Genomic DNA, 13,515 nt, shown 5'->3' on the forward strand with positions numbered 1-13,515 from the left:
CAGAGAGTTTACAGACTGCCTTTTATGAATTACACTGCATGTACAGTATTCTATCTGTTTAACATAAATGCATGTTATCTAAAACTAAGTATTCAGTAATGAATCATCCACAGAAGGAACATTTCTTTAAAAATTGTTAACATTTTTAATAAAATTTACTGCCATTAAAAGAAATAAATAAATAATTTTCCATCATGTACAGTAGCTCCACTGCTTAAGCAGACAGAGGTCACTTTCAGTGTGATACTGTGTGGAGAAATAGATAAGCTTGACAGGTAACATTTTGCTCTTGGGAAATGTAAGGCACCAATTAGAAGTTCATAGTCAGGGCTCAAGTATAATAAAAGTGTCACTGATGAAAAGAAATTATGTCATAAATTAATCTGTGGCAGAGATGTGTTTAGTACTCAGACCAAGTGTCCTGTGATCAATTTCATATTTCTTCTCAGTAGTGTGATAAGGTTTGAAATATTAAAAAAAAACCTGGTAAGATTAAGCCTACATTCACTCTAGAAGGATTTTAGTAGAGACTGTGGACGTGGAAGATGCTGTGATGAAGCAACTGACAAGAAAGGAAAAAAAAACACTTTCAGAATTGTATAATTTTTCCCAGGAAGAATTTCATTTTTTGAATACTAGGGGCTTTGTGACTCTCCTACAGGAGAAATATGATGGGGAAAGGATACTTGATATGGCAGTGCTCTTCCATAATAGCTGTGAGACTGTGATTAATGATTCCATCTGTTTTTGGTTGTTAATTGAAAATTAAAAGCTAGTTTCATTGTAGTATAAATCTATTTCAAGCTCCCTGTTTCATTAAAAAAAACTTTGTGTCTAGAATAAAGCAAGCATTTTCATCTGTTCAAAAAATAATACTTTAATCTATAAGGCTTTACATGGCTTGGCACCTCAATACCTGTCTGAACTTTTATCGGCCTACTCCCCACCTCGCAACCTCCGCTCTTTAAATTCTGCCCTCCTTACTGTCCCCCAAGCCCGTCTACATTGTATGGGCGACAGGGCCTTCTCCTGCTATGCCCCCAAGCTCTGTAACTCTTTGCCCAAGGATATCCGAGAGTCACCTTCTCTAAACTCCTTCAAATCCAGACTCAAAACCTTCTTCTTCAGAAAAGCCTTTACTTAACTGGTTCCATTCTTCACCCCTCTGCTCTTCTTAGTACCACTTCCACGGTCTCCTCTATTGTTATTGTTGTAATTGTAATTGTGTCTTATCTTGTGAAATCTTCTTATTTATTGTTGTAGTCTTCTTATTTATTGTTATTGTCATCCTGTAAAGTGCTTTGAGAAGCCACCTTTAAAGGCGCTATATAAAATAAAGTTTATTATTCTTATTATTAAAATCTATTTTATCAATCCATATTTATCTATCCATTTTCCAAGCCATAAACGAGTCTGACTTTATGGTACAAGGAGTTACAGAGGTATGTTCTGGCCATGCAGCACTGGTGGTGTAGCTGATGTGAATGATGTCTAACTACAGATGCTGGGATTTGTGGTCCATGGTGTGTGGAGTTATTAGAAATTCGAATTAACATGGGCCCAAATTGTTTTTTGTGGATTATTGTTGGATTGGAAGGACTAACGTTTTTTGTACATTTAGTTTTAACGCTCAGGCACTTTAACACATTGTTCAAACTGGTCTCAATTAACATTGATAACAGTGAGAGGGAGAGATTCTGTAACTAGGACAAAGAACTGTAAAACAGGTAGTAAAAAACATGATAGTGCTTTCAAATAGCATTTCATGATCTGTTTTTAATTTTAAAGTGATGAATTTTCCCTTCATTGGTGTAAGAGATAAATGACACATTTAGCTTTCTTTGCTTGTAATCGTAATTTGTGGAAAAATCTGACTTTGCACAGTAGCTTTAAAAGTATTTGTGCCTACAAGCCATTTACATCAAAAAGAAATAATATACAGATCTTAGTAACATTGTTCATTATAAAGTGTCAGTGATATAGCAGTTATGTTACATATGGCATACACCTGGCTCTTTTTTGTTTGAATTTTGAATGTATTTTATGGTACCCTGTGGAGGTAACAGACATATTTTAATGCATGTTCAATAAGAAATGTTTTACCCTAATGCTTAAAAGATACTACATCCACACAAATACAGCAATATTTTTGTGAAATATAAACTTTCATTACAAATTCTATCTTAAGGAATATGCATAGTAACTCCATCAATTTTCCCCCAAATCGGTATTTTTTGAAAGGCTGAAAGTCCTTTTAGTTCATGTTCTTATTCACTGAGTCAAGGAAACCTGCTGATGCAGCATATTTTGTGAATGCATTTCTGCAACTGACTTTACAAGGTATTGAGCCTGAATGTGCAAAACCTAATACACTCTTTATTCACTCTAGATTCTAAGAAACGGTTTTATTGATTGACAAATGGCTTTGTTATATCCAGCCCAATATCATATATAGTACTTGTATTTGTCCTGCATATACTGTAATACAGACCTTTAATTTTAAGAGTGTTTTAACAGCATTATTGTGTGCAATTATCACTTACAGTAGATGGTTGCATCAACATCTGCTGTGGGAGTGCATGCTGCATGTTTTTTTGACAATGCGGTGGAGTTAAGTAAAAAAAAACTTAATAACTATGGTGTTATAGTGGCACCTTTTTTCTTAACACTCTCACCAGTGCTTTTGTTTTTAATTAAAACATCTAGTGTGAATTTTTGTGTTTGCTTTGACAACATGAAAGAACAAGCAATGACTACTTTCCCCTGCTTAGATTCACCTGCCTAAAATGTAATAGTGTGATATACTGTAGAGCCTTTTAATAAAGGATAAGGAGGAGAGGTTAGGGCTCAGGTCTTGTAATTGGATGGTTTTAGGCCCGATTGGATGGGACACTGCTCTAATACCCTTCAACAAGGTACTATGCTGAAATTGCTTTAGGAGAATACCCAGTTGTATAAATGGGTACAAATGCAAACACTTTAGATAAAAGTATCAGCATTATTAATTAGTCACATCATTTTCACCTGTTATATTTTATATAAAGGGATATTTACCTATCTAGTAATTTCTAATGTTTTTTTTTTCAGGTGGGTTTTGAGGTATTAATTTAATATTACATTTCTAAAAATAATATAAGAAAAAAAAATAATGACAGCATTCTGATGTTTTTTAAATTCCTTGCCAATAGGGCTGTGAGATGCAGTCAATAGTAAGTATGCAAAGGAACAAGTAAAGGTTTATTCCATGCTGGAAAGAGAAGAAATGAAACACAACATTTTGGTTGTGAAGAAGGCTCCACAGTCGAAATATCGTGTTTCCTTTCTTCTCTTTTCAGCATGGAATAAACCTTTACTTGTTCCTTTGCAGCCTATGCATGCTGACGCAGCTACCCACCTGAACTGCAATAGTAAGTATGAAAATCTAAAGTACATGCAAATAGTTTTAAGTGGATCAAAAAACACTTTATTTCAAAGTGAAAAGCACTAGATATTCAGTAACAGTTAATTTACTGTTTATATATATGATTTGGGATATTTTTCAATAAAAATATTCTAGTTAATTATAGCTTAATGCAGTCATTTTGGGGATGTTTAATGCAATTTGTACCAAAATACTTTTCCACCTTCCACTTCAGAAATCTACTTTCATTTCAAATTAAGTTTTGTTTCCAAAACACTCTTGAATATTAAATTCCATCTGGCTGGCTTTGTTAATTGTCACATTACAGTGAATATGTCCACATGATATAAAAAACAATTTATGAATTATTGAACATTTTAATGCTAATTTAACCTAATGGTTTAGTCACAAACTGCATATTTGACACAACTGCCTTGATTGTATTGGTTTGTTTTGTTTATGCTTTGTCAAATAACCTGAGGAGTGCCAAGCTTGTCTTCTGTTATTTTGTTTGTATTCCAGGAAAATAATGTTGTTTGTGTTGAACAAACTGTACAGGAGTTCTGTATAGGTACAGCTTTATCTTTACTGCATTTTCAGAATGGAGCCTACAAAAGAATGTACACCCCTTAGTAGGTCATTCAATTCTGTAGTGAGCAAAGTGAGAGGATTGCTCATACACATACAGTTGATCTACTGTAAATGCTCAGAACAGTTGTTGTGTTATTGATCTGGTTTGCAGTATTAAGTAATTTTTAGCAATGAAGTATTTCAAATATATATAAACTGAATAATTCATTTTAAACATGTAGCAAAACCACTTTTACATTTCTTCTTTTACATTTATTCACTTCTTCTCTTTATGTTTCAGCAAACTGGGGGACCAGGAGCAATAGCTGGCAAAAGTAAGTAGCTGTTTACTGTCTGTTCTGTGTCCTGCTTCAGTTAAGCTGTGATGTTATATCTGTCTTTGGAAGCTGCGTTCCTGGCTTTAAATATATTTTGTGGTCTGCAATAGATTCTGGAAACCAGTATTCTGTCATATCCACCTTCACTTAGTAGTTTTGAAATTCTGCTTTTAAGGTAGATGAAATAAAAAAAGATAGATGACAATAACTCAAACTGAACTTGGCTTTCCTTCAGGTTGACAAAAGCCAAGGATATTGACGGCTGCAGTGGTTGGACTTCTTCCCGATATTTAGTGGAAACGGATCCAAAAATACAGGATCCTATTTTTAAATGAATTCTTAAAGCATTTAAATTTTCTTTTACTTCAATAATAATGAAAAAATATGGTAAATGTTCTATCTCTAAAAACAAGACTAGTGAGTTGAAATGCTGAACTTCAGATCTCTTCTACAGGTGACTGCAGGTTTTTTTTATTTAAATATTGCTGACTGTGGGTCTGGCACAATTCTTTAATACATTTCTCTGCACTTTTTGATAACCCTGTTATATCTTTGCATGGTGAAAATATTAATAAGGGAGAAAAAAATGAACACTTTTGTGTTTCTTACAATAGGTATGTCTAATAATAGGTGTACTGTAGATGGTTAAGCATTGAGACAGAGTGTGATATATACAGTACACAGTTTATACTGTGTGCATACCAATTTGAGGTCATTAAGAGATCTTATTAGCCAATCTATAATTTGTATTGAGCATCGAACATGTAGTTGTGTTCATGCAATGTCCTACCGCAGAATTATAGAATACGACTACTAATGGCTCTGTCCACCTCCAGGAGCGAATATATCTGCAGCACATTAATGTATCTCTTCCATTACATGTTCACAGGTTTTCTGTGAAGTTTTACAGGAAGAGTTCTCCTCAATTATTTTTATTATTTCTATATGTAGCAGTTGACACATGAGATGTGGGTGGTTCTGAGGTCTCTAATACAGCTTTCCAGACATTTACAATGTCAGACATTTATCAATCACTACAAATGCATACACAATCACATACACAATCTCTAGTAAATTCCCCAGGGTTGGCTTTATTTCCTAAAGCACAGCAGAAAGCACCACTATATACTCAAAAATATAGGACATAACAGGCACTTTATTGTTACTGCTAATTTGGATAAGATGGGAACACACAGTACTTTTCTCTAGTGTTTTTGCATGTTCATCATACAATTGTGAACATATGGGAAAAATGCATCCCAGAATCATTTTTATTTGAGAAGTATGTTTTATTGATATCTTTCTGGAACGTTATTCTTTATTTTTTTCACTTTAATATTTTAGTGATATATTGCTGCCATTATGAACTCAAGAAAATGAATAGAAATATAATGACTACATTTCAGTTTGTTTCAGTCTTTAAATGTTAGTAAAATATTAGCTTGCATTACTGAAACTGAATCAACAACATTCTACTAGGGATATAATGAAGGGGACTAATTACTCAATTGCTGTCATTTGGTTTTTCTACAATGATGGGTATAAAACAACTGTCGCTGCTTTTCTTCTTGGAGATGAAACAAGAAACACAACTACTTCCCTCAACATTTTTATATTTTCATTCACAACTACCCCAGCCATCTTTCATGTGTGTTGCTGTTATTTTATTCCCTCACTTTGAGAACGTGACATTAATCAAAGTGCCCCGGTGTTTTCTGGAGAATGAATGATACACCTGTGAAATTGTTATGAAGTTTGCATGGTAGTCTACGAAAGCGGCTGTAGCAGGCAGTAAGTGAGTTTGTAAATCTGTAATAAATGAAAAATAATTACATCCACAGCAACAAAGCTCATTATAATATTTTACAAAGGTCAGGTCTTGAAAGAAATCAATGTTTCTTGTATGAGAATGATTGAGCAATTGAAGTCTAGGACAATCTAGAAAACAAAAACAAGGAACCCCAGACAATGAATTTATTTGCTACATTATTTATGTACACCTGTCGCTGGACTGGAGTTTAATCAGGGATGATTGCAATCAAAAGTTAAGTAACAGAAAAAGCAAACTGAGTTAGGGAGTATGATGCAGTAATAGGCTAGTTATCAGAAAGGCCAAGGCTATTGGAGGCTCTATCTACAGTAACAAGCCATAAATGACTATATATGGACTCCTTGATGGGGGAGTGAAGGTGCTTATACACTGAGAACACAAAGGGAGAACTGCTAATGAGAATTAAAATGCATTGTAAGCCCACAAAGATTTTTGCAAAGACACTGACAGCATGATTTCATATCTTAGGTGCTGTCAGCTTGATTTCTGTGAAAATGTATGCCTCATTATATTACCAGCTAGGGAGAGTTTCTAATAATGAGATAAAATTAAGGAGGAGGTTAAATAACACATTTAAAGCATGTACAGCATCTCGATACAGAATTGTGGGCATAAAAGAAAATAAACTGAACAGGTATATCAGCAGTTCACACACACTTATTTTTAGGAGAAGGAACAGGATTTCTTTGTTCCTGTGTTTTTATTGGGAATTACTTACAAGGCTTTATTAAGGCTAAAAGCATGGCTATACAGTACTTTAATTCTATTAATGATGCTGTCATTTGTGTAAGAAAGCACTAAAAACACCTTCTACCAAAATTCTATGGACTTTCTGTATTTTAAAAAATATTCTACAGTCAACTGTTCTAAGTAAACACATTTTCCATCATAAGCTGTCGGCAGCCACCTTGCAGTGTGTAGGAGTTCTTAGAGAGAGCGTTGGAAATACATTACTGGGCTCTGCTTGCAACGCATCATTGCGTGCAGATAACATTGACATCAGCACTGACCTTGAGCTCAACTTGCTATGAATTGGGAGTGCTCCATTCTGCCATTCTGGTGCATTCTAAAAATAATTTAAAACAATTAAAACAAGTATAAAGTACCATCCAAACAAGGACAGCTGTAAGTCACTGTCTGAAAGTGCAATAATAAATTTATCATGAAATATAATTTAATTATGCCAAAGCACAATAAAGGTTACTCTGCATGCAATTCATAAAATATCTAGACAAAATCACTCAGCCATCAAAACTTAATCAAAATATAGAAAATTAATAGCCTTTAGTAAGATTCCTATGCCCTATTAAAACTTTAGCCATGATCAGAATACAAGGCTGAAGACTCCTCTTGCACATTCACAGAGTGCTGCCGATCACTGATTATGTTAAGTAGATTCTTGGAATGCATACTAACAAATTGCTTTCCCACATTTAACAAAGATGCCTTGGGCTACTGTACATATTCACTCCCAGTTTTTGACCCAAATGATCAATTAAGCAAACAATGAAAAATCATTTTTTTCAGTCAATCTGCTCTTACAGTATGTAAGCAGTAAAAGTGGGTTTCAAGACGACAACGATTTGATGAATACCGTTACAAATACTAGAAAAGATCTCTAGTAGATCTGTGGCATTTAAAAGATGGATATCAATACTGAAGACTAAATGTCTTAACATACAGTACAATCAATTGAATGGACTCTGATTTCTGATCTTTTTTGCAATGGCATGATGAAGTGATGTGTGCTTCACCTTTGTGAATTTATCAAGTCTAAAATGCAAAGCCGGTTCATATTTAAATTTGGCAGAGTTTGAAATTTGGAACCTGATAAGTAGAGTTTGCAACATGATGCTGAAGCTTCTATATAAACAATGCCCAGGAAAAAATGTCCTTAATTTATGGTGTTTAAAGATGACTCCAGAATCTGCAAATGTCAGGAAGGACTAGAGTCATCTTGCACTTACTTTGAACTTTCTTTTGCTATTTAGTATGGTACAGTATTTGGAAGCCAGGTTGACTTTAGCATCAAATCTATTTTTCAATGAAAATAAACAGCCTTACATTTTCTACATGAAAATATTTTGTTCTATGTTGTGTTTTGCTCTATGCCTAATGTGAAGGACAGTGTTGATTCATTAGTATTTCCTGGGAAGTGATGTTTTTATGAGGAATTTGGGAACCTCTTAGTATAGGGGTTGCAAGTGACATTTTAGATGTTTTCAGCAAGGATTAACATGAGATTGTCCATTAATAAAACAGTTATATCTGAGAGCAACCATTTTTGCTATTAAACTTTAGCCAAGACAGCATGATTGACCCACATTTGATAGGTCTTGTGCATAATTGGATGTTCCTCTGGAGGAGCAGAAGTCAGCAGTCAGGTGCAGAGGGCAGGGGACTGCATCTAAGCTAAGCTCCTGCAGTTCAGGGAGTGTGTGAGTGGCATCCTGAACTATAGAGAGTTTAGACAGCACAGGGGAGTGTTTATTTAACTTCTGTGCTTTAACATTAGCAGCCTTCTGGCAGTCCTAATACCAGTTAAAGGCTGAAAAATAGAAATAGAAAATCAAGACTTGCAAGGATATTATTAAGGTGTGGACTGTGAAAAGAAAGATGCATCCAGAATGATTTTACCTTTTGTTTCTTTAGTATGTATTCCTGGGTAAATTTAAATTCTTCAGGGTCACTATAGAGTAATAGATTAGTATTTACTGTATGCTTGGAAACTGGGCAAGGTGCACCATTAGGTCTCTGAGGAGACATGGGTGGGGTAGGGGGGGGACGTGTATCTTCCAGTGAAGGGAAGACCGCCTGTGGATGGGTGAGCCCAGGGACTGAGCAGGCTTCTCTGAAAGGGGAGAACTGGTACATCATAGCGTCACCCAATCTGGTGATGTGCTAGACTAATAATATATTGCATACACCATGTAGACATAGCAGCTCTATTTATATTGAGTTTTGTCTGAGTTTATTCAAATTCTATTACATTATTATCTATTATTATGTAACCATATTTTGTAACTTTAGTTTTTTATTTTTAACTCCCCCCAGTGAGCTCATAGAAAAGACATTTCATTGCCAGCAACTGCTGCTGCACACTGTATTGTGGTGCATTTGATAAATTAACTTCGATTGATTAATTGACTACAGATTGTGGTTTGGGGGTCAACATTTGCCACAGGCAGTTATTATCAAATTATTAACACTTTATTAAGGCTCTGATTTTCTACAGGCTATAAAGAAGTTCTAAACGGAATTTGCAACTCTTAATATAAAGTTATCCTAGGACTTTTCATGTAAATTGAGCTTGTACCTACAGAATGATAGGGGGGTTTGGCACAACACCCCTCTTTTTACTTTCTACATTCTTTCTTACTGTTAAAACCAATTTTGAAAAACTGCAATCTGGCATTGACAGGAATATGGTGCCTCAGCCAAGATTATGAGTGACTATATTTAATTCACATAAGATCCCCTTTCATAGCCAAGATTTTAGAAGGACAAATTAAGATGGGGCTCTCATTCAGCAAGGTTTTCAGCAACACTTTGTCACTCTCTAAAGGACAAAGTTCATTAGCATATCTCAGGGGGAAGAAAAAATATTAATCAGATGCTGTCAAGTTGGGTTATATGACTTGGTAAACATGTTCTTCGTAAAGCATTTTTGTATGCCATCAACATCAACAACAATTGATATTCAAATAGTCAACGATATGCTGATTTAATATACAGTATACTTTTTTATGTGTTATTTATTTGTCAGGGCTTTATTTTTTATGGTTTAAAGGCAGTCTTAGTTGGTCTATATGAACCCAAAAGAAACAAGTCTAAGGCAGTCAGTAAAAGTATTCGCATCCATATTGTGGAAGTATATTATTATACAGAAGGACACCGCAATGCTGGATTAAAGCCACAAGGGCCACTGTCAGTTGGACGATGTGTAGATCAACGGTTGATACTTTTTAGGGTTAGTTTGTATATTATACTAAAATAAGATGAGAGTTATAGCTCTGAAGCAATTCTGCCTTAACAACCTGCAAATGTTTCATAAAGGAGAATGAAACATTTCCTCTCATTCTAAACCTCAAATGGAAAGATGTCTTCTAATGGGAAGAACCTAAATATAACACAATTTACCTCTGGAGCCTATTATTATGCATTGAGCATCAAAAGAAATTATCACTGTAAAAAAGAAACGCAACGTTTTTTGGAATGAGAATACTATAGTTATAGCTTATGTACTTTCACAAAAAGTTGTCAATTTGTTTTAAGCCCTCTGACCAGCAACACAATGAGGCATTGCAACTTGCCAATCACATGAAAGCTCATTAGGTGCACTTTTACCCAACGAGGTCCAGGTGGAACAATGCCTGATCAGGTCACCTTTAAAAAGGCCTTAATTCAAAACTTAGGTCACTGCAAAAAAAAAAGTCCACTCTTAGTCAGTTTTCTATGCATTTCATAATGCCTTGAATGTCACCAGAAGCAAGGGAGAGGGCCATTGGCATGTTGCAGGCAGGCATGTAATGTGCCAGCATTGCCAGACACTATGGAGTAAGCCACTCCACTGTGTCCCGACTGCAGAAAAAGTTTCAGTGGACCGGCAGGACAGATGACCATCCAAGATCCGGTTGCCCTCGAATGACCACACCTCATCCGGACCGGCACATCAGACAGGTCCATCTGAGAGATCGTTTTAGATCTGCCACTCGTACTTCTGCTGAAACTGCTGGAAGACAAAATGCCCTCATCAGTGACAGGACAGTGAGGCTCCATGCTGCTAGTCTTAGAACAAGGAAACCTGTCAGAGGCCCTCTGCTCACACCTCCTAAACATCACACCCGACTGGCTTGGGCCAGACAGAGGCTGCGATGGACTCATCAGCAGTGGCATCAGGGCCTCTTCAGCCTGTTCCACGCAGACGGGAGGGCCATAGTGTGGAGGAGGAGGTGTTGCATTTCTTTTTTCCATCAGTATATATGGATTTTGCATGTGGATTAAATGTTTTAATTGTCATTATTGATTAATAGCCACTTCTTGACTGAAACTATTTGATACACTTTAGTGACTTTGACTGTTGCATGAGAACTAAATCACCTCATTAGTAAGGAAGCTGATTTGGCACAGGTGATGCACTTACTGTAGTTAATCTGTTGAATGTGAAACCTGGTAAAATTATTGATGAAAACCACAGAAGGGATTTATCAACCCTGCTTATCGAGACAATGGTACCTTTTTTCTGATGGTAAATTGGAGCATAGATTAAATCACTTCAACTGGATTTACCTGCAGTGGATTCAAGTCCTATTCAGTGCAGACTCAGGTTTTTCATGCACCCTAATTGTTATCAATAAAGTGTGGCACAGATATGCAGAATGATACATTAAAGATAGTGTACAACAGACAAATTGGTGGGGAGGTCTGAGCAGGAGAATGCAGTCTGTCAAGAACTTGAAGTGGTTATGGCAGCCTCAATCTACAGTGCTGCATTGTCCTGGGGCATTACTTTATACCTTCTACCTTTCTTGCGAAACAAACATGTGAGAGTTATGCTATGGATGCCCTACATGCCAGACATGAGACTCATGAACATTTAAGATGAGTGGCATCCAGTGAACTGGCACATGCTCGTTCAGGATCTATAACAGGAATGCAACCGGTTACAAAGCATGCATGGTGTACAGTATGTACAGTACAGCTTGTACCACTTCAAATGGTGACCATACACATTACTAACCTGTGATTTCCACAGGCCCTTTGTTGATCATCCCCGTTAATAACAAATAATAAACAATGAATTTCTTACTGTATGTCACATCTGCTCCATAAAAATAATTTCACCTGCTATACAAAAATACATTTCCCTGACAATAGCTTTGCAAATTTGTTGCAGCTAGAGGTGAGAGGTTTCTTTTACATAACATAACTTTTGGCTTAATCTATACAGTAGGTGGAAAGACTGGGCTAGAGACAGCTGAGCCCGCAGATGTTATTTGTCCCATTACAAATGCTAACTCAAAATGTGACACGAAGCACCGTTCTTAACAGGGAAGAGGCCCAGAGTAGAATTGCAGGGGTTAATTACAGTATAGCATTCTCTGACACTTATTACAAAAAAACTGCTGCATAAAATTTGTTCTTCAGTTTGGGCTGGCTAGGTGGGGAAGATGATTGGCTGTTTGCAACACTTATGTTGAAGAACAGATGCTTACATTTGTCTTGATTGCCTCATAGATAGATTTTCATAGTCTGGCAAATTGAGTAATTGTTTCATTTATACTAATGCCATTAGTTTGTTTGATAAAATATAATTTCTGTGTAATTTTTTTGTATATAATGTGTTTTCTTTTATCAATTTTCCTATAATTGTTTAAAGATTTAAAAGCTAAGTATGGAAAAGTGTTTGACATCCCTTCTTGTTAAGAAGATATTGTTTATTCTTAAATAATAATATACTGTACTGTACAGTAAGTCATCTTGACATCACATAGATATAAAGAATTTATTAACTTGTAGTATGCAAGGGGTTGTCATAAGAGTTTCCCTTTCTATTAACTAAGGAGCATAATAGTCTTTTTAACCAATTTCTCAAACACATAGCACAAAGTATAGAAAAATGCAATATCTACTGTATACTATATGCTGTCCTGTTATTTAATAATGCAAACCTTACACAACTTTGTGTATGAAAACAACAGGCTTAAACTGCACTTGACCAATCAAATACATTGATTTGATAAAAATCAGTATGTTATTAGTTTTTGTTGGTTTGCATAGCAGGATATGTGTGTGGAAGGGATGTCTGTCAGGGAGGAAAACAGAAAATAACATTACAAGGCTTTTAATGTTATCATTTTATTTCCTGCTTTTTACAGTGACAAGCAATTACTTGTATCCTCTTTCTGGCAGCCTAGACTGAATAGTCTGCCAGTATTACAGCTTTTAAAACTCAATATGCAATTTGTGAATTTCATAAGTGCTTTAAGCATGTTTTACCGCTTTGTATTCAAGATACTCAATATTTCAGTAAATATTTTATAGACTTCTTAATGCTGACAGTTAGCAACTGATGTTGTCCTAAAATAATCTTCTTTACCGCACTGGGAAATTGTATTACATGTTATTTTTATTAGAGATGGGACTTTTATGAAAAAAAACATATTTTTGTGCTAGGGATTTGTAGATGAAAAACAACAGGAAGAATCATTGATGAACAGGGTAGTACTTAGAAAATCCTAGGGCCTGGTTGGAATTTAAATGTTGAATTATTTAATGTGCAACAAATCTGAGAGTGACTCAGAGAAAAAAAAAAGCAATGTTGTTTCTTCTTCTGGTCTAAAACACTTTTATTCTATGTAAGCATTAATAAAATG

General features: G+C 35.4%; 1 protein-coding gene across 2 annotated transcripts in view; it reads left to right on the plus strand.

Annotated features, from left to right (window-relative positions):
• fstl4 (follistatin-like 4) overlaps positions 1 to 13,515 on the plus strand; it is a 175,918-nt gene that overhangs the window by 14,465 nt on the left and 147,938 nt on the right. For both annotated transcript variants that reach the window (XM_015349418.2, XM_015349419.2), the window contains exon 3: positions 4,272 to 4,305. In XM_015349418.2, the coding sequence (XP_015204904.2) occupies positions 4,272 to 4,305 (34 nt within the window). The remainder of the gene's footprint in view (positions 1 to 4,271; positions 4,306 to 13,515) is intronic.

The sequence above is a fragment of the Lepisosteus oculatus genome, chromosome 11 (genome assembly GCF_040954835.1).
Source record: "Lepisosteus oculatus isolate fLepOcu1 chromosome 11, fLepOcu1.hap2, whole genome shotgun sequence".
Classification (NCBI taxonomy): domain Eukaryota; kingdom Metazoa; phylum Chordata; class Actinopteri; order Semionotiformes; family Lepisosteidae; genus Lepisosteus; species Lepisosteus oculatus.